Source organism: Juglans regia, chromosome 4 (genome assembly GCF_001411555.2).
Source record: "Juglans regia cultivar Chandler chromosome 4, Walnut 2.0, whole genome shotgun sequence".
Lineage (NCBI taxonomy): Eukaryota > Viridiplantae > Streptophyta > Magnoliopsida > Fagales > Juglandaceae > Juglans > Juglans regia.
In genome coordinates, this window is record NC_049904.1 from 28,255,332 (window position 1) to 28,278,397 (window position 23,066).

At 30.9% G+C, this 23,066-nt stretch overlaps 1 protein-coding gene across 1 annotated transcript; it reads left to right on the plus strand.

Moving 5' to 3' along the window:
- The first annotated feature begins 14,066 nt into the window (after nucleotides 1-14,066).
- LOC109011554 (alpha-farnesene synthase-like) lies at nucleotides 14,067-17,734 on the plus strand. The gene is made up of 7 exons (XM_018992808.2): nucleotides 14,067-14,315; nucleotides 14,436-14,721; nucleotides 14,830-15,208; nucleotides 15,684-15,902; nucleotides 15,990-16,134; nucleotides 16,471-16,725; nucleotides 17,185-17,734. Exons 1-7 carry the CDS (start codon nucleotides 14,151-14,153, stop codon nucleotides 17,470-17,472), a joined length of 1,737 nt encoding a protein of 578 aa, XP_018848353.1. The 5' UTR covers nucleotides 14,067-14,150; the 3' UTR covers nucleotides 17,473-17,734.
- Nucleotides 17,735-23,066: the final 5,332 nt, after the last annotated feature.

Genomic DNA, 23,066 nt, shown 5'->3' on the forward strand with positions numbered 1-23,066 from the left:
AAAGTATTTGAGTGAAATCCGTGTTTAATTTTTATGTAGTTATATTTCAAGGTTGAGTCATATTGTTATTACGTTATAAATGGGATTGTTATAACTTATGGCTACATCATACATGTTATTTACTTTTTAAACTATTTATATAGTTATATTTATGTAGTTATATCTCGAGCAAAGACGTGGAATAAGTACTCTTTATTCTATAATTTCTATTAGTATTTATCCATCCTCTCTCAAACGTTTATAATTTATTATTCAACTGAAATTAATCGAATTATACAAATTCGTACCATCATTCTTCTCTATAAAATTTTAAATTTGTGTAATTTTCGACTCATGAGTCATGAGCACTTTTAATGCTAAATTTCAGGCAGACATAAAACAAATTAAAGATATAATCAAAATTCAATAACAAAATCAGAATGAATATTCAAATTATTGAAAACTCTTGAATAAACTAAATATTTGTAGATGGTTCACTTTTAAAAAAAAATATATGTTGCTCACTATCTAAAACGAAATTGAACAACAAAATTTAAATAATAGAAAAAAAAGAACAGAAAACAACAACTAGAAATTTATTTCTGAACGGAGTTCGGAAATTTAATTCGGAGTCGAAGCTCCGACCTCCGTTCGGAACTCCCTCTGACCACCGTTTGGAGTTCCGATCAGATGTCGGAGCTCCAACCTCCGTTCAGAGTTCCAATCGGAGGTCGGAGCTCCGAACTCCGATCGAAAACGGACTCCGACTCAGTTCGGAGTCGGAGGGGCAATTCGGCTCCGATTTTTGTCGGAGTCGGAGGTCGGAAACGACAACTCCGACTCCGTCAGAGTCGGAGCCCACCCCTTGAACATGTACCTAAGAAAAACTCCAAATATAAATCCTATAATTTAGGAATAATAACGCTTTAATCAACCGGATGAGAATGCTCTGATAAATTATATGATATATATATATATATATATATATAGTAGCATTACTTATTCGAAAATAGAAAAAGTAATAATGTTTCTTTTTTGAGCGGTACTACTCTACCGCCTAAGTAACAACGCTCAGTTTTTATAATTTTATAATTTTATTTTTTAATCATATTTTTAATATATTTAAATATTTTTAAAAAATAAAAAAATATATCAATATACTTAAAATTGTTTTCTTAATTATTAAGTAAAAATAAAATAAAATGATGAGCGATGCACTTCGGACGGCATAGTATTTCACTTCTTTTTGTTAAGGCATTAAATGCATGCCTTTTCTCAACAAAATCGACAAGCGTATGATTTTAAGCGTGAAACATGCATATGATCGTAATTTGTCTGCTCAATTTAATGCTTCCCAAATTTTCTCTCCCCATGTGTTGGACTAAAAAAATAAAGAAAAAGTCATCTCCCTCATGCTTTGACGTTAGAGAAGATTGAGTTCTTCCATGGAAAAAGAGAAACGGGATTTGCGTGGAGTGAGCTAGCTGTAGAATGTTCTGCAACGTTACGATCACTCGGGTGAATAATTTCAAGATTCCGTTTAAATCAAGATCTAGACCTAGATATGATCCATGCAATAATTTCAATTTGTGGAATATTACTTGGAGTATACCACCAATGTAAATAAATTAACTATTTTTTTTTCTTTTAATTAATTATTGTTAACATGATACATGAATATTCCATCGAATTTGTGAGATCTATATTTACATTTTTCTAGTATCTTTTTTTTTTTTTTTAATCTCCGATTATTAAAAAAGATAGAGAGAATGATCAATGGGGCCATAAGCGCATTGAATGGGAAAGAAGTGGGCATTCATGTTAATTCAATGAAAGGGATATATATATTCGAGAGTGAGGAAGAAAAAGGGGGAGGAACCAAATGGTTGGCAAAGTAAAGGTGGCTTGATGTTTGACATTTTAGCTAAGAGTTGTACTACACAGAAGTCTCACATTCTGTACACCCATTTAAAAACATGTGATTTTACTTTTTTATCCTCATATTTTATATTAAATTCAATATGAAATATGAGAATAAAAAAATAAAATCACATGTTTTTAAGTGGGTGTGCAGGGTGTGAGGCTTATGTTTAGAATTTTTCTTTAGCTAATTGTGGGATTTACAAGGAGAGTTTCTTATCTAGCCACCGCCATCAACATCGATCTCGATATTATTGCTGTGGAATTGACAGCACTATACAACCTTTTTCTACTTCTTTCTAGCTAGCTTGCTGGATGCATGAACCCGGCCATGTGCTACAGATCATGAATATGTCTTTCTTTCCAACTGGGGCCCTCCCTTGGCCTTCGCCACTTGGATGGGGATGGTCTAAGCTAGGGGTGTCAAATCGTGTTAACGGGTCGTGTTCGTGTCGTGTCAAGACATGTATATTATACTATATAGATCAACCCTAACCCGACCCGTTAAGCTTATCGTGTCAAAATCTCAAACCCTAACACGACCCAATAACATAACGGATCGTGTCGTGTCAACCCGTTTTGACCTATTTATGTAAATGGATTGAAACAAACCCAAAATTAACCTCCTTAATCTAGTTAAGTTTAGCATAATTTTATATAAATGTTAAAATCACAATATCTATACAAAATATAAAACTAACTACAAGTCCAAAATTACAATCTAAACAATAAAAATATCTAAATTAAAATCCCAACAATTTTATTTTTTAGGTATAAGGGTATAATTGTAATTTTAACTTTCTTAACGGGTCATAACAGGTTATAACGGGTCATAACGAGTTGACCCGTTATCAACCCGTTAAGCTATCGTGTCTTAACGGGTCAACCCGTTTTGACCCGAACCCGTTAAGAGTAAACCCTAACCCGCTTTTATCGTGTCGTGTTCGTGTTGGGTTAATGGGTCGTGTGACATATTGACACCCCTAGTCTAAGCCCGAAGATCACGGCAAGATAACATTGCATGGTCATGTTGAAGATGATCACAAGCACATATTCAACATTGTTTTCCCCGGAAAGATCGAAGAAGGCATGTTGAGCATGGTGACGAGCTGCATGCATGTGTTGTGCGCAATATTTTTTTTTGTTGTTGTCCATATAAGGCCCATTAAGATATAGAAATAATTTCATCTCATCTCATCTCATCATTATAATTTACACGTCGTAACCCCCTCGTTCTATTTCACTTCTTCAACCAGCTTGCATCTTCCATTGTTTCTCTCTCTGATACCTTGCTTCTACTCAAGTGCATGGTATTTTTAGGTTCGGCCGTAACGAGCCAACCGGCCTATTGGGTTCCACAAATCATATTGTCATCCATATGTCTTTATAGCCATGCATATAACACTCACCAGTCAAGGGCGAGCATGGCATATATATTTAGCCAACCGACCATAGTAATACTCAAGTATTTCTTGAACATACGGTATGAGCACATGAATACGGCATACACAAACACTTTTGGGAAGCATTAAACTCAACTTATCATTACATTTTTTTAAAATTTTAATATAAAATATAATAAATAATTAAATTTTTTAAAATTTTAAAATAATAATAATATTAAAAAATAATATTCAAATAATATTTTATCATCTCAACTCAACTCAATTTAATTTAACATCTAAACGCAACTATTTCAATGTGAATGGTAATAAAATGATTTAAACTAATATATTTATTAAATTTTAAAAAAATATATAGAAAAAATTGAATAAAAATATTACAAAGTTAAAAATTTACTTGAATATTATTTTTTAATATTATTTTCATTTTGAATTTTGAAAAAATTGTATTTTTTTGTTTTAAAATTTGTAAAAATTCTAATGATTAGATGAAAAGTTTAAAAATTTAAAATTAAAATGTATTTTATATTTTAATAATATTTAAAAAACAAATTTAAAAATTTCTCATATTATCTCATTATCCAAATAATGCCTTAATATCGAAAACAACACATGCAGTTTCTGTATCCACTCCCATGCACCCCAAAATATAAAAAGAGTGAGTTTTACTATCATTTTGATTTTATGCAGCTAACTTATAATAATGTATATTGTTCTTTATTTACATTCAGTAATAAAATTATTTATATATATCAAATCAATCAGAATAACGGAGCTAGATCATGTCAAAACACAAACATATGACGAAAGATTAGCATTGATAAAATAATCAACCACATTTTCCTTCATTTCTTGTCCGGATTCATGCACGTTCTTGCATGCTATAAACGGTATGAAATGTTTATATATAATATGTAGGCATCTCGACCAAATAGAAATCCTACACCACTTATAATGCAGGATAGATATCCTACACCACTTAATCGGTTGGGCCATGCGCGTCAGATAGATATCGGCCTACACCATTTAATTGGGAGTCCCTTCATCGGCTCAGTAGGTTGTCATAGACATCTATCTACATGCTAGCTAGTTGAAGATACTCCCTTAATTTTGCCAACTACCATCCATCTTACGTTTGTGGCGAAACGAGAGATGAATGTCTAGGCATCCATGCATCTCTATCACGTGCCCACAGAAGTATCATTAAAGATGACTTGGCCTCGAACGACTTTGTTTGGTTATACAGTATAAATTATCTTATCTTATTTAATTATTATAATTTTTTTAAACTTTCATACAAAATACAGTTCTTCTACAAGTAGTCAAGTTGGCGCACACCTTGTGCACCCCTGCTGACATGGCAGGGCATTTTTGTAAAATTAGATAAAATGTAAGTTGAGGGAGAAGACGTCTGGGACTGAAGTTTGCTTTCCCGCTCTGAAACCAGCTTGTTCTGACGATCAAGTTCTGAGCATCTTGTTTCGACGATTTTATGGCACATCTCCGTCACGGCACGTCTCCACACGTCTCTCTCACCCCTGATAATGATTTTTTGCTCCTTCATTGCTAAAATACAGTGTTACGAAACCAAGATACCAACCTTGAATAGCCGTAGTCTGCCTCTCTCCTGCATCCACTCTTTAACGAAAAGAGAAGGGGTCTTTTTTTTCTTTTTTTCCACTTATGAGTTGGGAAGATGCGAACTACCATGGTTGGTTGGTAGATTGACTGAGAGAGATATATTAGAATCTTGGTGAATCTGACTTTTTCTCTTTTATGGTCCCTTGCCATGTGATTCCTGAGGTTTTAGAGTTATTAGCTTCTTATAGGGCCACAATTCCAATTTTTTTCATTTTTCTACTTTGGCAGGTTGCAAATTTTCTACTTTAGCTACTTCATTAGTATTTGATCGATTCTAATAATTTTAGTTTTGTGTATGACTGTTTTTTTTTTTTGGATAAAGATTTTAGGTAATTATGCATTCACCTTTTGCTCACAGACAAAGAACAAGAAAGGGTGAAATTATTAATGAATGGATTATTAACTTGTTTCTATTTCTCTTTTAAATTGTCTATTTATTTTCTTTTCTTGTTGCCCCCTTCTTTTTCCCTTCCATTCTCCTATTTTTAAAAGATATTAGGGTCGAATTCAAAAGATATTCCACAAAGAAGACATCTTTTTTTGCCAACAGCATTTAAAAAATTCAAATCATCTCACAATACAGAAAAGATATGCTGGGGTGCTTTCTTTATTACCCAGAAAAAACATTATGGATTTTCTGTTTTTATCTTTAGCGAAGAGAAGGGAAAAGAACACTTGAGTACTCACCATTTCGAAGAGGAGCTGCGAAGAGAAATTGTTCTCAGTTTATGTGCACGATCAACTACGAAGATAAGAGAAGCTGGAAAGACGTCTGAGGGATTTCCGTTTCATTCCATGCTGCGCACCGTTTTGTTTAAAAAGTTGGCAGCCCCGTGGATTTCGTGCCCAAGGGGTGCACGAAATGGACTAACTTCATCTTTTTCCTACAAAATATAATAAATAATTTAACTTTTTCAAATTTCAAAATAAAAATTATATTCTAATAATATTTTATCTAATTTTCAACTTTCATCTCATCTCATCTGTATAAGCATTCGTTTGGTTATACAGATGCTTAGGTCTTGTTTGGTTACAAATATAAGATGAGATGAGATCAAAGTTAAAAGTTGAATAAAATATTATTAACGCAAACTGTTAATACGTGAATTTGCACAATAAGCTGAAAGTGGAAGAAAGAATTATCCCCAACCCATATTGGTGATTTCTACTTCAATACGGTACTCTTCACATTCATCCATGAAATAATTAACAAATAAAAAAATAAAAATAAATAAAGAAAGACAGATAGATTTACATGGTTTGACATAAATGTCTATGTCCACAAGTTGTTTGGGAGGGAAATCCACTATAATTAATGATTTTATAATCTCTCATAACCTCACATATCTCTCAATACAATGGGGTAATTTATGATTTCGAGAGGTTGAAGAGAATGCCTTCCTTGAGGAGATCTTGTGGAGTCATTGTGCGTGGTAGAGTATGTATTTAGAGAAATCGTCCAGTCAAATTTGTGGGATCTCCTCTTTATAAAGATGTCTATTTCTTTGAAGTGATTGAGTCTCACTTACCTTATTAGCCTGTTACCTTATTTATTGGCTTGATTTTATGAGTATGAGTCAACTTACCTTATCTCTTCTCAGCTTTATTTCTAGACTTTTTGATTTTAGGCTTTAACTCGGGACTAAATTATTAGTTGTTGATTTGACTCCCGACAGTTAAAATATTATTTTTAATATTATTTTTGTTTTGAGATTTAAAAAATTTAAATTGTTTGTTGTATTTGTGTAGAAATTTGAAAATTTTGTAATGATTAGATGAGATGAGACAAAATGAGATAGTTTTTTTAAAACAAACGAATCCGTCTCATCTCATTTAATCATTACAATTTTTTCAAATTCCTAAACAAAATATAAAAAGTAATTCAACTTTTTCAAATGTCAAAATAAAAATAATATTAATAAGTTATATATATTCTAACAATATTTTATTTAATTTTCATATTATCTTATCTGTGTAATCAAACGAGAAATATAGAATCAATTCTAAAAGAAAAATGATTTGTACAAATTTCAAATAAATAAACTCCATACAATTCGGTCTAACTAGCATAATAGCATTTCTCTTCATAGAAATCATGAGTCCCGCACGTAACACCTATAATAGAGAGAGAGAGAGAGAGAGTATCTTCCCACGGCTAGCTCTCTATAATATGCTTTGTAAAATGCATGGAAAATGAAGTACTTAACTGCATGCGTGCTTAATTATAAGTTCTGTTTTCATCAAATAAAAAAAAAATTATAAGTTCTGTTCGGTCAAAAGAAAAAAATTATAAATTCTGTCGGCTTAACTCTTAGGCTGGAAGCCGGGGCCATGGCGACCTTGGAAACATGCATTTTTAGGAGCATTGGTGTGACTCGATCGATCGAGTTCGAAGACGCCAAAAATGGATCAGCATGTTTGTGGTCCATGAACGCTGAATTTCCAGGACTTCTACTAATTTTGGGACGACCTTCCTGCTCTATCTGCCACAAATTAATAAATATGTATGGGAATCGGAGTTGTATGTACATTTTGCATGTATCACGTTGGAATCCCATTCCCGTATTAAATAATAATAAAAAAAAGACTAGTGTACTTTCCGCGTGAAGAATCATGTGTTAATTTATTTACAGTTATATTCTACATTTTTATATATTATATATGTTTATATAATCTGATGTGAATTGTCGACGATGTTTCATCTAATCATTATAATTTTTTAAATTTTTAATAAAAAATAAAATAAATAATAGAATTTTTCAAATTCTAAAATAATAATAATAATAATAATAATAAATATATTCTAACAATATTTTTTTTAACTTTTTAACTTTAATATTACCTCATTTCATCTGTGAAAAAAACCAACTCTAAATTAATCTATGGCAACGTTTGGATATTGAACTGAGTTGAGTTGAGTTGAGTTGAGATAATAAAATATTGTTATAATATTATTTTTTAATATTATCATTATTTTAGAATTTGAAAAAGTTGAATTATTTATTATATTTTATATTAAAATTTAAAAAATTATAATAATGAGTTGAGATGAGTTTAAAAAAAACGAAACCTAAATGTTAGGAGCGGTGCTACTCCCACTGATGAAAGCTGCAGTTGGGCTCCCGCCAGTGGTTTTGGGATGGTTTTTTTTTTTTTGTGTATTTTTTTACATGTATTTTTTTAACATATTTAATTATATATTAAAAAATAAAAAAAATTCATAATATTAATAGAAAATACTAAAACAAATAATAAAATAAAAAATTCATAGCCGTAGAAATTCACGATAGAAACTAGCAGAGAAGTATTTTGTTTTGCAAATGTTAAGGTTGTGTTTGGATGTTAAAGTGAGTTGAGTTGAGATGATAAAATATTGTTAGAATATTATTTTTTAATATTATTATTATTTTAAAATTTGAAAAAGTTGAATTGTTTATTATATTTTGTGTTAAAATTTGAAAAAATTATAATGATGAGTTAAGATGAGTTGAGATGAGTTTGACAACCAAACTCTAAGGTTGTGTTTGGATGTTGAAATGAGTTGAGTTGAGATGATAAATTATTGTTAGAATATTATTTTTTAATATTATTATTATTTTGAGATTTGAAAAAGTTAAATTATTTATTATATTTTGTTTTAGAATTTAAAAAAATTGTAATGATGAGTTGAGAAGAGTTAATCAACCAAACCTGACTTTATATATGACGTTACGAACTTAATAAGCACGAACAGTTCCGCCACCGCAAAGGCTTTGACACGTATAACGTAGTCACTGTCGATCATGACTTTACTTGGGGGAGGGTTGAGTTGGGGACCTTTCGGGTTTGGTCTTTCGGTCCCCAAATAATTATTGGTACTGTAGTGAATCACGTGAAGGCCTTTATGTACACCTCATTACACATTATGGAAAAATAAAATGGGCTCCCGTTTGATTTATCCGATTGATTTTTTTTAATTTAGTGATTAAAAAAATATTATTTAATAATAATATAAAATTTTTGATTTTTTTAAAAATATTTAAAAGTATAAAAAAATGATGTGAAAAAAATAACAAAAATTTTTAATACTTTTTAATATTTAAAAAAAACTAAAAAATTTATAATATTATTAAAAAATATTTTCTTAATCATTAAATAAAAAAACTAGAAAAAAAAAAATTAGACAAATTAAACGGGAGCCCAAAACGGGCTCCCTAGCATTTCCCCACATTATATACATGATGTAATTAGATTTGCAAAATTAAAATTTTAAAATTTATTTTTCAAATTATATCATAGGCGTGGATGATGTATATTATAAAAACATTTAAATAAAATTATTTTTGACAAAGAGTAATGTTATTTGAAATTTTTTCCACTATATGTATACTATTTATATGATATAATTTAATTTAAAAAATTAAAATTTTAAAATTTATCTAGCCAGCCAATCACCCAACTGTGACTGGTTTTCCGTGCTTAATGGATGGATTATTAATTACCAATAATATGAATACGGCTGGAAATTAAGATAGTGTGATAAGGGTGGCTCTGAAGCCACCACTCCTAGTTAGGGGTGATAAACGGTCCGGTCGGACCGAACGGACCGACCGTTTCGGTCCGGACCGAGATTTAGACCGGTCCGGTCCGGTCCATATTTTAGAGGACCGAAAACATTTGGTCCGGTCCACGGTCCACGGTTTTTTCCGACCGGACCGGACCAAATTAAAAAAAAAAAATTATATATATTTTATATATAATAATTGTACAATTAACAATATAAATTTTTAAATATATTATTAATACTTGTTAATATTCTATAAATTAACAATATTTTATATATATATTCATCTAACCTATCACTATTAATAATATAAAATTTTAAATATACTATTAACACTTGTTAATATTCTATGAATTAATAAATATATAATATCAATTAGTTAATTATATAGTAATTATATAAATTAATAATATAATTTTCATCTAATTTATTATCATTGACCATATAAAATATTTTTTTATTGAGTTTGTTACATAATCCACATTAATAAGTCACTTAATTTAATTTAGTATTTTAAATAAATTTTTTTATTAATTATTTAAAAAAATTAAAAAAAAAGAGGGCGGACCGATTGGACGGGACGGGACCGGTCCGGTCCCTTTGGATGTTCAGTCCGGAAAAATGATGGATCGAAAATTTTCGATCCATTGCCGGACCGGATCACCGAACCGGACCAAACCGGACCGTTTGCAGCCCTACTCCTAGTCCTACTGGGAGTCACACATAATGTAAAATATAATATTTTTTATTTTACTTTTTTATACATATATTTTTTTAACATTATAAAATATTTTAAAAAAAATAAAAAAATTATAATATCATTAAAAAATACTTACTTAATCACTAAATAAAAAAATATTAAAAAAATTAAAAAAATATATAGCGGGATCGAGAGCGGTGAGAGTAGCATTATTCGTGGGATAATAGTCTAATATATAACAAAACTTATCATGAAATATTACGATAATTCCACAGTTTGTTGATATGTACCCTTCTTATTAAAAGAAACAGTACTTATACTGCATCTTATTATTTTGCATTAAGAAAATATTGTGCTAATGTTCTATTATTCACCAATTCGTGAATTTATTATTTTCACAAATATGATCGATCTAATAAATGATTAAGCACAATATAATTAAATTGATATGAAAATCTAGTTTATAGCTAAACTCATGATCTATGTCCTTACTAGGGACAATTAATGGTTGAGACAGAAATTCGAGTGAAGTCAAATTTGTAAAATGATGATTACATGTGCATAGGTATACATATATATGTGTATATGCTATTGTTTATTATTGTGAGAAAAAAAACATAGAATAGATCTAATTATTTCATTGCATACCCATTTAATGTATAGCAAACAATTTATCATACGTGATTAATTGGTCATAAAAATCATATCATATTTCTAGACTGTCCAAGTTTTTTATGAAGAAAATAATCAATTAAAGAGACTTAAGAGACGACACGAGTTTAAAAAATATTAAGGGTTTTGAATAAGACACATATTGTCTTTAAAATTTGAAGAATAAAATCTTTATTTATGTACACTACACATATATTTACAAGAATTACATTGGTTTAGATTTATAATATAATCTTTTATAGATTTTGAAAGATTATAAATGAGTAATCTCTTGGATTTAAGAAAATTTGAGAAATATTTTTCATACTTTTATAGAGAAAAAAAATTACTCGAATTTTCACGCTAGTTATTGTATTTCTTAAAATAATCTTCAACTTTTTGAGGGATTAAAATACTTTTCAATTTTATCCGAATTTAGATTATATTTTTTCTAAAACAAATTGGAAGGTCATGGGATTAAAGTGAGAATTTATTTTGAATGATAATTTGGGTCTCGTTTGGATGTTGAACTGAATTGAGATGAGTTGAATTTTTTATGAATAGTAGTAAGTTGAGATGGTAGAGTGAGTTTTGTAGGGTCTACCTAAGATGAGTTTAGATATGTTTAGATGTTAAGATGAATTTAGATGTATTTAATTATAAGAAATTAAAATTATTGTAGGTCATGTGTAAAGAGATGTTGATTTGAAAAAAATTATAAATTTTATATGTAAAGAGATTTTGAATTAAGATAAATTTAATAATTTAAGAATTAAGTATATATATATTATACTCAACTTAAAATTAGACTCAAACAGAACCTTAGAATAGACATATGTACGAAGTAGTAGGCAAAACATAGTTGATGGTTGAGTTAGGTGTTTTCTATTTTTTATTTTTGAATTTCAAATTATATATTTATTAGATTTATAAAAAAATATTTATAAATAGATTTATAAATTAATATTATTTAATAAAATATGTTAAATTAATTATTTTTAAAGCTCTTGATTATTTAATAGACCAAACATTTCTCTCATTCGCACGCCCCCACTAATTATGGGGTTAGTTTAGAATCTAGGTAGTAGAATATTTTCAGAATATTTTATTATTTATTATTATTATTTAATTATTATTTATTATTATTATTCAATATTTTATAATTAATTTTTTTATTATTATTCATAAAATATTTAAAATCACATCACTGCTCAAACGTAAGTTAAGAATAGTTGCCAACGTGTAACACGCCCGAACGACGACAACGATGCCTTGAGCAACTACAATGCGGAGTTTTTGAGGGGACCCTAGTATGTTTTTTTTTTTGAATGTTGACCCGAGTAAGTACTATGTAATCAATTTGGGGTCCAATTCATTGGTCACCAAGCATTTTCCCTGTCCAGGGTGAGAAGTAACTTACGTGCAAGGCACGTATTTTAATAAATTATTATTATATATATTTATGATAAATAATTTTTATATATTTTAAAAAAATAAATTTCACACAAATCTTTATAAAAAAATAAATTTTATATTAAAAAAATGCGAAAACAATCATTCATTTTGAATGGATTCACATTTTTATGAAGGACCAAGTCACATAAAACATATATCTAACATTATTTATTTTTTATATGTTATACATCACTTTTTTATTTTACTTTTATTTTATTATATAAGTTGTAATACATTTATTATCCTTGGATGAGAAAAAAATCATTCAATAAGCCAATGTGACAAGGTCTTTTAGACTAGATGACATAAGAACTGGTCTCCAAATAAGAGAACCGAGTTTGAACCCCCCAACCCTATATATATAAAAAAAGAATCGTCTAATAAATAATCATTCAATAGTAATAAATGTGTTATATCTTACATAGTAGAATGAAAATAGAATGGTAGTGTAGTGTATAGAATTTTTTAAAATTTAAAATACATATTAATTAAAATAATAAATATAATAATTAGAGAAGTGTTATAATAGTCTAAAAATGATTCTATAAGAGTAAACCTAGAAATTGACGTAGTTTAATATAATATGTTAGATCTATTTTATAATAAAATTAGATGTTCAATATTACATACTATAACAAACCACGTCAGTTTATAAGTTATTTTCGTAGAATCTTTTTATAGTTAAAACATTTCTCTTATAGTACTTATATTTAAAATATTTAAAACTCAGTGCATTGAAATCATAATATGTAAGGCATTCATTGCCCCATTTGTTATAATAATAATAATAATAATAATAGAGTAATTATATACACACAATACATTGCCCAATATATTGTACAACAATGTTATAAAATGAGGATATTTTTATAAAATGATGTTATTTTTATAAGATATTTTACAAAAATATCTCTCATTTAAAATATAATTATAGTAATAATAATAATAATAATAATACCATGTACGTACTAGAAAAAATAAAAATAAAAATATAATTTCACTAAAAATTACTTTCTTAATTATTAAGTAAAAAATAATAAAATGCATGAACGATAAGATTGAGATGGCAAACTCATGGGTTCATTTAGCATTTTCCATAAAATTAATATGTTGGAGAGTTTCTCGTAAGACTCTATTTATATGTTTGCAAATATCATTTCTATATATATACACACACGTCCTGGTCTACGTAGATACTGCAAGGTACATTTTTTCTGTTACAAATGTATAATTACTGTCTTTTGATATATTAAATATGATATTAATAGAACAATAAATATGATAAATATAAAATAATTATCATGATTATAATTAAAGAAGTGTTATGTTCACATGCAAACAGATTCATAAAAATAAATTAATCAATTTATGTGATACATTAAATTTAATTTATAATAAAAATAATTTTATAATATAACGTACTACATTAAAACATGTAATTAGTTTATAGATTTACATTCGTGAAATCTCTTTATAACTAAAACATTTATATTATAATTGTATTTAAATAGTTACAACTCATTATATAAAAATTTTAATAGGACATGCATTATTGCTTTATTCGTCACGAGACATATTAGACATGTATAATAATAATAATAATTTTATTATAAATGAAAAAATAATATTATTTTTAATTAATGTTTCAAAACATTAAACAATCAATATGAAGATGACGGACGGACGTACGTAGACTTGCGGGGCTAGTTTATAATTTGTCATTTTGTGTCCCGTTGCCTTATATAAAGCTCTCATATAAACTACAAATTTCTCCACATCCAACATAAACTTCGCTAGTTTCTTCATTAGCTAGCTAGCTAGCCAGCCTTTTTTCCTTCTCAAGTAGTACTCGATCATTATGGACTGTAAGAAACCAGTAGTACTGCAAGACGAGCAGCAAACCTTGCCATTTGATCAGATGAAATCTGAAGCTTTTAATATAATACACCAGAGACGGTCTGCCAATTACGAACCAAATATATGGAAATGCGATTTCCTGGAATCTCTTGACAGCATTTACGATGTTAGAATCCTAATTCCCACGCACATGCATTATATTCATTAATTATATTAGAAAGTTCCATCTATATTATTGTTTCCTATATATATTGAGAATATAATCGGATGTTTTTTGTTTTTGCAGGAACCGGAATGTAAAAAACGTGCAGAAAAGTTGATAGAAGATGTAAGGTCAATTATATTTGGAAAAGCTGTAGAACTTGACTCCCTGGCTAAGACGTTGGAGCTGATCGACAGCTTGGAAAAGTTGGGTTTAGCCATCCACTTTGAAGTGGAAATCAAGGAGGCGCTAGCAACCATAGCAATATCCATCAAGCAGAAAAATGGGAATCTTAATGGAGAGGATGATCTCTACGCTACTGCTCTGTGCTTTAAGCTTCTCCGGCAGCATGGCTATGATGTTTCACAAGGTATGATATTCAGAGTACAACGTAGTACTATTTAAGATAATATTGTTATTTCCAAATCCTGCTCATATCTAACTTCAATGAATTATATTATATGTTAAACCATATCAGATATGTTTAGCAACTTCATGGATGCAAAGAAGGGAGCATTCATCAGGAAATGCAAACACGAAAATATCAAAGGAATGCTGGAGCTCTTGGAGGCCTCACATCTAGCCTTAGAAGGTGAAAACTTTCTGGATGTGGCTAGAGAATTCTCAACCACAACCCTCGAAGAAACCCTTCCAAATTTAGACGGTTTCCTTGCGAAGCTGGTGATCCATGCTTTGGAGCTTCCCTCACAAAAGAGGGTGCAATGGTTTGACGTCAAATGGCACATCAGTGTCAAAGAAAAACACAGGGACATGAACGCTATTTTGCTTGAACTTGCTAAACTTAACTTTAACATAGTTCAAGCCACGCTACAGAAAGACCTAAGGGAACTATCCAGGTAGCTAAGGCCTCTTTTAAATGTCGAAATATGAAAATTTTGTAAATAGTTGTGAGTAGAGAGGAAATAGTTTAAGTTAAAATATTTTATTAAGACTTGGGAAAGAAGAGAAAAATTTTGAACAAAAATCTTATAAAGTTGAAATATTGTTATAATATAGTTTTTTAATGTTATTTTTTTTTTTGTAATTTGAAAAAATTAAATTAAATTTTATATTTTGTTCAAAAATTTGAAAAAATTATAATAATTAGATAATAATTAGAATAAATAATTAAATATTTAAAATTGAAAAGTGTTTATTTTTAATGCTGATTGACAAGAAAAGAAAATGATATGAAATAAAATTAGATGAAGTAGCAAACGTAAATGAAAGAATGTGAATAGCTGATGCGACGTCCTCATTCTCGATACATTGTACCATAAAGATCAAATTAATGATATGTTTTTTATTTTAATTTTTTATGTGTGTTTTTAGGTGGTGGAGGAATCTGGGTCTCAGAGAGAATTTGACTTTCGCAAGAGATAGACTTGTCGAAAGTTTCGTCTGCTCGGTGGGCCTTGCGTGCGAACCTCAGCACAGCTGTTTCAGAAAATGGCTAACAAAAGCCATTAATTTTATACTGATAATTGATGATGTCTATGACGTTTATGGCATATTGGAAGAACTCGAGCTCTTCACCATTGCCGTAAATATGTTAGTGTTGCAGCATATTACAATCCCTGAGGTTTTTTTAATTCCTAGAACCTAAAGAATTCTAATCAACATGTTAAACAAATTCAGGTGGGATGTCAGTGAAACTAAAATGCTTCCGGAGTGCATGCAGATTTGTTTCCTAGCACTCTACAATACGACAGATGATTTCGTCAATGAAATCCAAAGAGAGAAGGGTTGGGACCAGTTATTACCAGTACATGTAAAGAAAGTGGTAAGTACACATCCATTAATTTCCTATCACGATGAATATGTGAAGGCTGCGTTTGGATCTGAATTGATATGTGAGTTGTAATATTTTGTGGTTCCATTGAGATATATTTGAATATAAATAAGTTGATATGTATATTTAAATGTACGAACTATGTTGAGATGAATTTAATTTTTTTTTTTTTTATAAAAAGTTGAAAAAATAGTAGATTCTATAAATAATTGGTTTGAAATAGGTTGAGGTAAGTTTGTGTTCCAAACATAGCTAAAGATCAATATCGTTGTTAGATTTTTTGTTATGTTGTTTTGGGTGAAAGTATTTTCTTCTTTTGTTTAATAGTGGACAGATTTTTGTAACGCATTATATGTGGAAGCAAAGTGGTACGCCACGGGCTACACTCCATCCCTAGAGGAATATCTAAGCAACGCATGGATTTCATCATCCGGCTCTGTGCTCTTCGCCCATGCTTTTTTCTGTCTAGAGCAGAAAGTCATGAAAGCTGAGGAATACGAGAATTTTATGGAAAAAAGCAAGGACCTCCTGTATAATATATCTGTCATAGTTCGACTCTGCAATGATCTGGGAACTTCATCGGTAACTACTCATATGTCCATTAAATCTAGAAAAAAAAAAAAAAACAATGAAAACCTTTAAACATGATTGAATATTGGTTTGTTGTCCATGTGAAATCACAAGTACTTTTTCCCAAAACTTAAGCTGATGGTAACTAGAAGTCGTAGTTTTAATTATTTTAATTATATTAATTCTTAACACTCTTCCTTAAGTGTGGACTAGACTCATTCTCAATGAGTGAATTTAATATGTGAAATATTTAATTAAATGAGATAGAATATAAAATCAAGATTCGAACTCATGATCTGATCTGGTTTGATACTTTACGAAATTATCATTTATCCTAAAAGCTTAAGTTGATGAGAACTGAAAATGCTAGAGTTAATTAATTATTTGTATTATATTTTTAACATAAGTCCGATACTCATAATTGTAAATTAATTGAACTTTTGCTAAGTGCAATATATGACTTTAAAACAGGCCGAAGTTGAAAGAGGAGATGCTCCATCATCAATCGTATGTTATATGAGAGAGAAGAATGTTTCAGAGGAAATGGCTCGGAAGTATATCAAAGGCATGATAGACGAAAGCTGGAAGAAACTAAACGGGGAATGCTTAACGCAGATGCCCATGCAGCTCAAGCAAACATTTGTGAATATTGCACGTGTGGTGGAGGGCCTTTATCACCAAGGAGATGGGTTTGGCGTTCAAGATGGTGACAAGCGGAACAAAATCAAGTCCTTGCTGCTTGAGCCTCTCTCATGCTAGCTCGATCTGGTACTTGAATTGAAATCTCATGCATGTTATATATAGGAACAAACATCCTGGCTATAACGCTTTGGATTAATCATGAAGTAGTAGTCTTATATAAGAATCTAAATAAAGATGCATGGTTTTGAGCGTGCCCTTGTCTCTATCATTTAAATAAAGATAATTAGGGTCATTTTAGTTTGTGATCTTTGATAAAAGTACCGATCCATCTGTGTTAGTTTTCTGTGAATTTACAAATATAATCTGTTGTTTAAAAATAGATGTACTCTGGCAATATGAGTGGAAACTCTTCGTGAGCTTGCTTTTTTATTTCTTTCTTTTTACAAGATTCTATAAATTCGCTATTTATCCATTCTAAAAGTTTAAATTAATGAAAAAATATAGATTTAATTTGTTATTTATTTTATATGGTCTTAACCCTCTCCCTTACATGTGAGTGAGACCTCTCTCTTAATAAGTCCAACACAAGAATATTTAACTAAATGGAATAAATTAATGTAAAGCCAGAATTCGAATTAATAAAGGATTCAAGTCTCTATTCTAATAACATATAAAATTATCATTTATCACAAAAACTTCAACGAATAAAAATAATTAAAATCTATTATTTATTTTATATATGTTTAACAGCGAGTCTAACTCTCGGAATGACAAACGGTATAACTTGATACCTAGAATGGTACCCTTATCGATAGTATAAATGTATTTTTTTTTTCCATTTTTTGTGCAGTGTTTTTTTTTTTGTAACTTTTTTTTTTTTTTTTGTGTGATGTAGTTTCTAGGTAAATAAAAATCTAAAAAAAATAGTTTTTTTAGACTTTGGTCTGAATGGAGTAGTAGTCCCCCCTCCGCGTTGACGGGGTTTGGTATACCCTACCCTGCTTAGTCGGGATATAGAGTTTTGTAACCTCTGTCGTGGACGGAGGTGGTATTTTCTCTAAAATTTAGGTCTTTAGAGATTTATTGTCTGGACTAGACTATGTCAGTCACGAAAGTGTACTGGAAAGATACTAACATTTGTAATTGACTTGTTTTTCAAGTCAACTTTGTCAGTCTTCTCTTAATGATGGGTAACATCTATTTTATAAAAAAAAAAATATATTTTTTTTCCAAATATTTTTAAATACTTTTAAAAAATTTTAAAAATTAGAAATTTATTAATAATTTATTTCTTAACTATTAAATTAAATAAAAACATAGTATCAATCAAAATCAAAATCAAAATGAGAGGCACCTTTCTTGGTCCCCTATTAATTTGTTTTTTCTCAGATGGTCCCCTATTAATTAATACAGCCTGGTCCTTGAAAAAACAAGGGACGATGGGCGTTTGTAGAAATTAATTAAATGGGACCACCACAAGTACTACTTGAGAATTGGACTCGAAAGATCAAAATGATTTTTATTTTTATTTTATGAAAGAATCTTGCTGCATGTGCTTGGAGAAAGACGTTTTTATCCACTACTAGCTCTGAGGCCTTCAGAATGAGGTTTTGATAATTATAATTTTGGAGGGTGCAAGCTGTGAATTTCTCGTAGAAGATCAAGTCACATATGCATCATTTAATTTCTAATAAAAATTAAACAATATATGGTGAGAAATTTAAGCTTATGCATGCAATTAATGCCGGATTTTTATTTTTTTTTTCCATAGAAGATTATTTGTGGCGACTTTGAACTGTCAGAAATGACTTTATTGGACATGTTAGATTATTTTTGGCGTGTTATTAATGCCGGTAAAAAGTATTTTTGCCGAAAAAGACAGCTGACAACATTTAATCCTGGTTTAAACCATCTTTAATGGCGCTTTTTAACAACCTTAACTAGCGATAAAAAATTGTTGGAAAAAAACTTTTTCAACTAGTTCACAAAGTTCAGTCGGAAAATTCTTTTTTGCGCTAGACAATTGCGGCTACTATCTGGCGAGCAAATTTTTTCCAGAAATAAGTTATCTCGACGATTTATAGGTGTTTCGCAGCTACTTTTTTATCATCGGAAAAAGCCAAATTTCTTATAATGTGCCATCAGTTTCACCCATATAAAATTTGTTTAGCAACTTTAACTCATGGATGAAAAGACGTCGGCATAGAGCATTCTTCAGGAAAAGCAAAGACGAAAATATCAAAGGAATTCTGGAGCTCTTGGAGTCCTTATAAGAAGGTGAAATTAAACATTCTGGATGCGGCTAGAGAATTCGTAACCACTACTCTCGAAGGACCATTCCAAAATGTAGACGGTTTCCATGCGAAGCAGGTACTGGTCCATGCTTTGGAGCTTCCCTCACAAAGGAGGGTGCAATGGTTTGACGTCAAATGGCATATCAGTATCAAAGAAAAAGATAGGCACATGAATGCTATATACTTAATCTTAACATGCATGGCTAGCTCATGCCATGCACGCTTCAAAAGAACCTTTAAGGGAACTATCCAAGGAACTAACAGAAAATACTCGAGACATGAATAACTGATGTGACGTCCTCACAAAGGATACATTGTAGCATAAAAGATCAAATTAATAGCTAGACAGGATTAAGATTATCTTGACGGTTAGTACTTAATCACAAAAATTAGAGTTTGAGATTGAAAAAAGATCATACAAAGCAGAGAAGTTTTTTTGAAAAATATTGATTTATGATAAAATTTGAGATTATTTTACGAAATCCAATACTTGGGCTTAAATAGCTTCAAAATTTGAAATTATGATGATATTTTAAAATATGATAAAATCTAAATTATTTCATGAAAATTAAATATATAACTAAAAAATAATACTATCAAAAATTTGGTCAAAATCGAAATTAGAATCACTTCTAAAACTTGAAACCAAATATGTTATGTGCCTTCCTCTTCCTCCTTAGCATTCACGAACTTGTTATCTAAAGTTTCATACAATTACTCAAAACAATAGAATGCCACAACTCAAGTAATTGAACTCTCGTAATGGAAGAATGAATCACACTGTTATAGAACTAAATGAGAGAGATTTTCGAGCAATCTCCAAACTCCTACAATGGTTGTTTACAGAAAAAATGATCTACTTGATTACACAATCCCCCCTTTTTATGGAAAAACTATAACAGAACTAATAGACAACTCGGGAAAAGCTTCCCAATTAAAGAAGAAAAACAAAACGACGTCGTCTAAGCTTATTTCTATAAGCTATCACAAGTCCAAACGAATCGTTTCATTAAAACTCAAACCCTTTGTAACGCAACATTTTATTTAATACTCAACGCACCGTATTCACTAGCCGTTAAAGCCGTTACTCCTGAACATCTATTCCTTCGATGCCTCACTGCAGATTCCACAAAGCTTCAACCCAAATCCCACATAACATTCTCCCTCTCTCAAAGGACTTGCCCATAAGGCCTTCAACCCAAATCCCACATAACATTTATAAAATCGTACCCACCAAATGTGGATACAGTTGCCTCAATTTCCACAAACATTCCCAAGAAGAATCCTCAGGAGCAGGCCCTACCCAACTCACCAACACTTCAGTCATAGCTTTGTTACCCTTCTGCTGTAGTCTGCGGTCAAGGATCTCTCGTGGCTCAGGTTGCAAAAGACTACTAGAATCAGTTGGAGGCAAAGTTGGCAAAGGAATGACATGCTGCCCCACTTTCTTTTTTAAACAAGAAACATGGAAAACGGGGTGAATTTTTGAAGATGATGGTAAATCAAGTTTCTAAGCTACTGACCCCACCTTTTGCAGAATTTGAAATGGCCCATAAAACCTTGGAGCTAATTTCATGTTGTGGCGCATAGCCACAGTCTTTTGTCTATAAGGCTGCAGTCTTAAGAAAACCCAATCACCAACCTGAAAAGATCTTTCTGTTCTCCCTTTATCAGCAAAAAACTTCATCCTATGTTGGGCCTTTGCCATATTATCCTTCAATAAACTGAGCAGTTCATCCCTTGTTCTCAACTGCTGATCAACATCATGATTGGAGGAAATTCCAGGCACATAAGAGAGAAGCTTAGGTGGACCATAACCATAAAGAGCCTCGAAATGAGTCATTTGAATAGAAGAGTGTAAAGTAGTGTTATAACACCACTCAGCCATAACCAACCATGAAGACCACACTCTTGGTTGTTGACTGCAGTAACATCTCAAATAACCTTCCAAGCATTTATTTAATGCTTTCGTTTGCCCATCAGATTGAGGATGGTATGAAGAGGTAAAGTCCAAGGAAACACCTTGCAAGTGAAACGGTTGCTTCCAAAAAGAGCTTGTAAAAATAGCATCTCGGTCAGAAAGTATAGATCTAGGTAGACCATGCAACTTAAAAACCCCATAAAAAAAAATGAGCTACTTAACAGCTGTGTAAGGATGAGAGAGAGGAAAGAAATGAGCAAATTTAGTCAACCTATCCACTACAGACAGCACTACAGAAAGGCCATTAGAAAGGGGTAAACCCTCAATGAAATCCATGGAGATATCAAGCCATGGAGAGTCAGGAATAGGTAAGGGTTGTAACAACCCAGGATACTTCACATTCTCACTTTTGCTGACTTGACAGATTTCACATTCCTTGACTAATTTCCTCACATCCTTCCTCATGCCTAGCCACCAAAAATCCCTTCGTGCCCTTTGAAGAGTCTTGTGATAACCCACATGACCAGCTTGTGGGTTGTCATGAATATATTGCAATATCTTGGGCAGAATAGATGAAGAGGGAACAACCACCAATTTCCCTTTTCTGAGTAGCAATCCTTGTTGAACAGAAAAATGTTTTGGCCCTTGTTGACCTTGCTGCAATTTAGGAACCAAATCAACATAATTAGGACATGAATAATAACTCTACTTGACTTCTTCAATTCACAAAGGAGTGGGAAAAGAAATCATAGCCATCACAACTTGTTCCTGCTCATCTTTCCTTGAAAGGGCATCAGCAACCAAATTTTCCTTGCCCTTCTTATAATCCACTGTGAAATCATAACCAATGAGTTTGGAAACCCATTTATGTTGTGCCTCAGTACCAATTTTTTGTTCAACCAAAAACTTTAGAGCTTGTTGGTCAATCTTGATCTTAAAGGGATGGCCCAACAGATAGGGTCTCCATTTCTGAACAGCCGAGACTAAAGCCAACAGTTCTTTCTCATATGTTGATAGTAACAAGGCTTTCCCTTTCAAAGCTTTGCTATAAAAAGCTATGGGTTAAGACTCTTGCATCAAGACTGCCCCAAGACCTATACCAGAAGCATCACACTTAATGGTGAAGACCTTTGTGAAATCAGGGAATCTCAACACAGGAGGGTTGCTAACAGCTGTTTTTAACAATTCGAAAGCAGCAGCAGCCTTATCATTCCAACGAAAAGAATTTTTCTTCAACAAATCTATTAAGAGAGTTGCTATAGACCCATAGGCTCTTATAAATTTCTTGTAGTAGCCTGTTAATCCTAAAAAACCTCTCAAAGACTTCAAGGTTGTAGGAACAGGCCAATTCACCATAGCTGCAGTCTTTGCTGGATCTGTTTGTACCCCATTCCCATATATGATATGGCCCAAATACTCAACCTCTTGTACACCAAACTTGCACTTAGACATCTTGGCATAAAGAGTATGTTGTCTTAATGTACTTAAAACAGTCT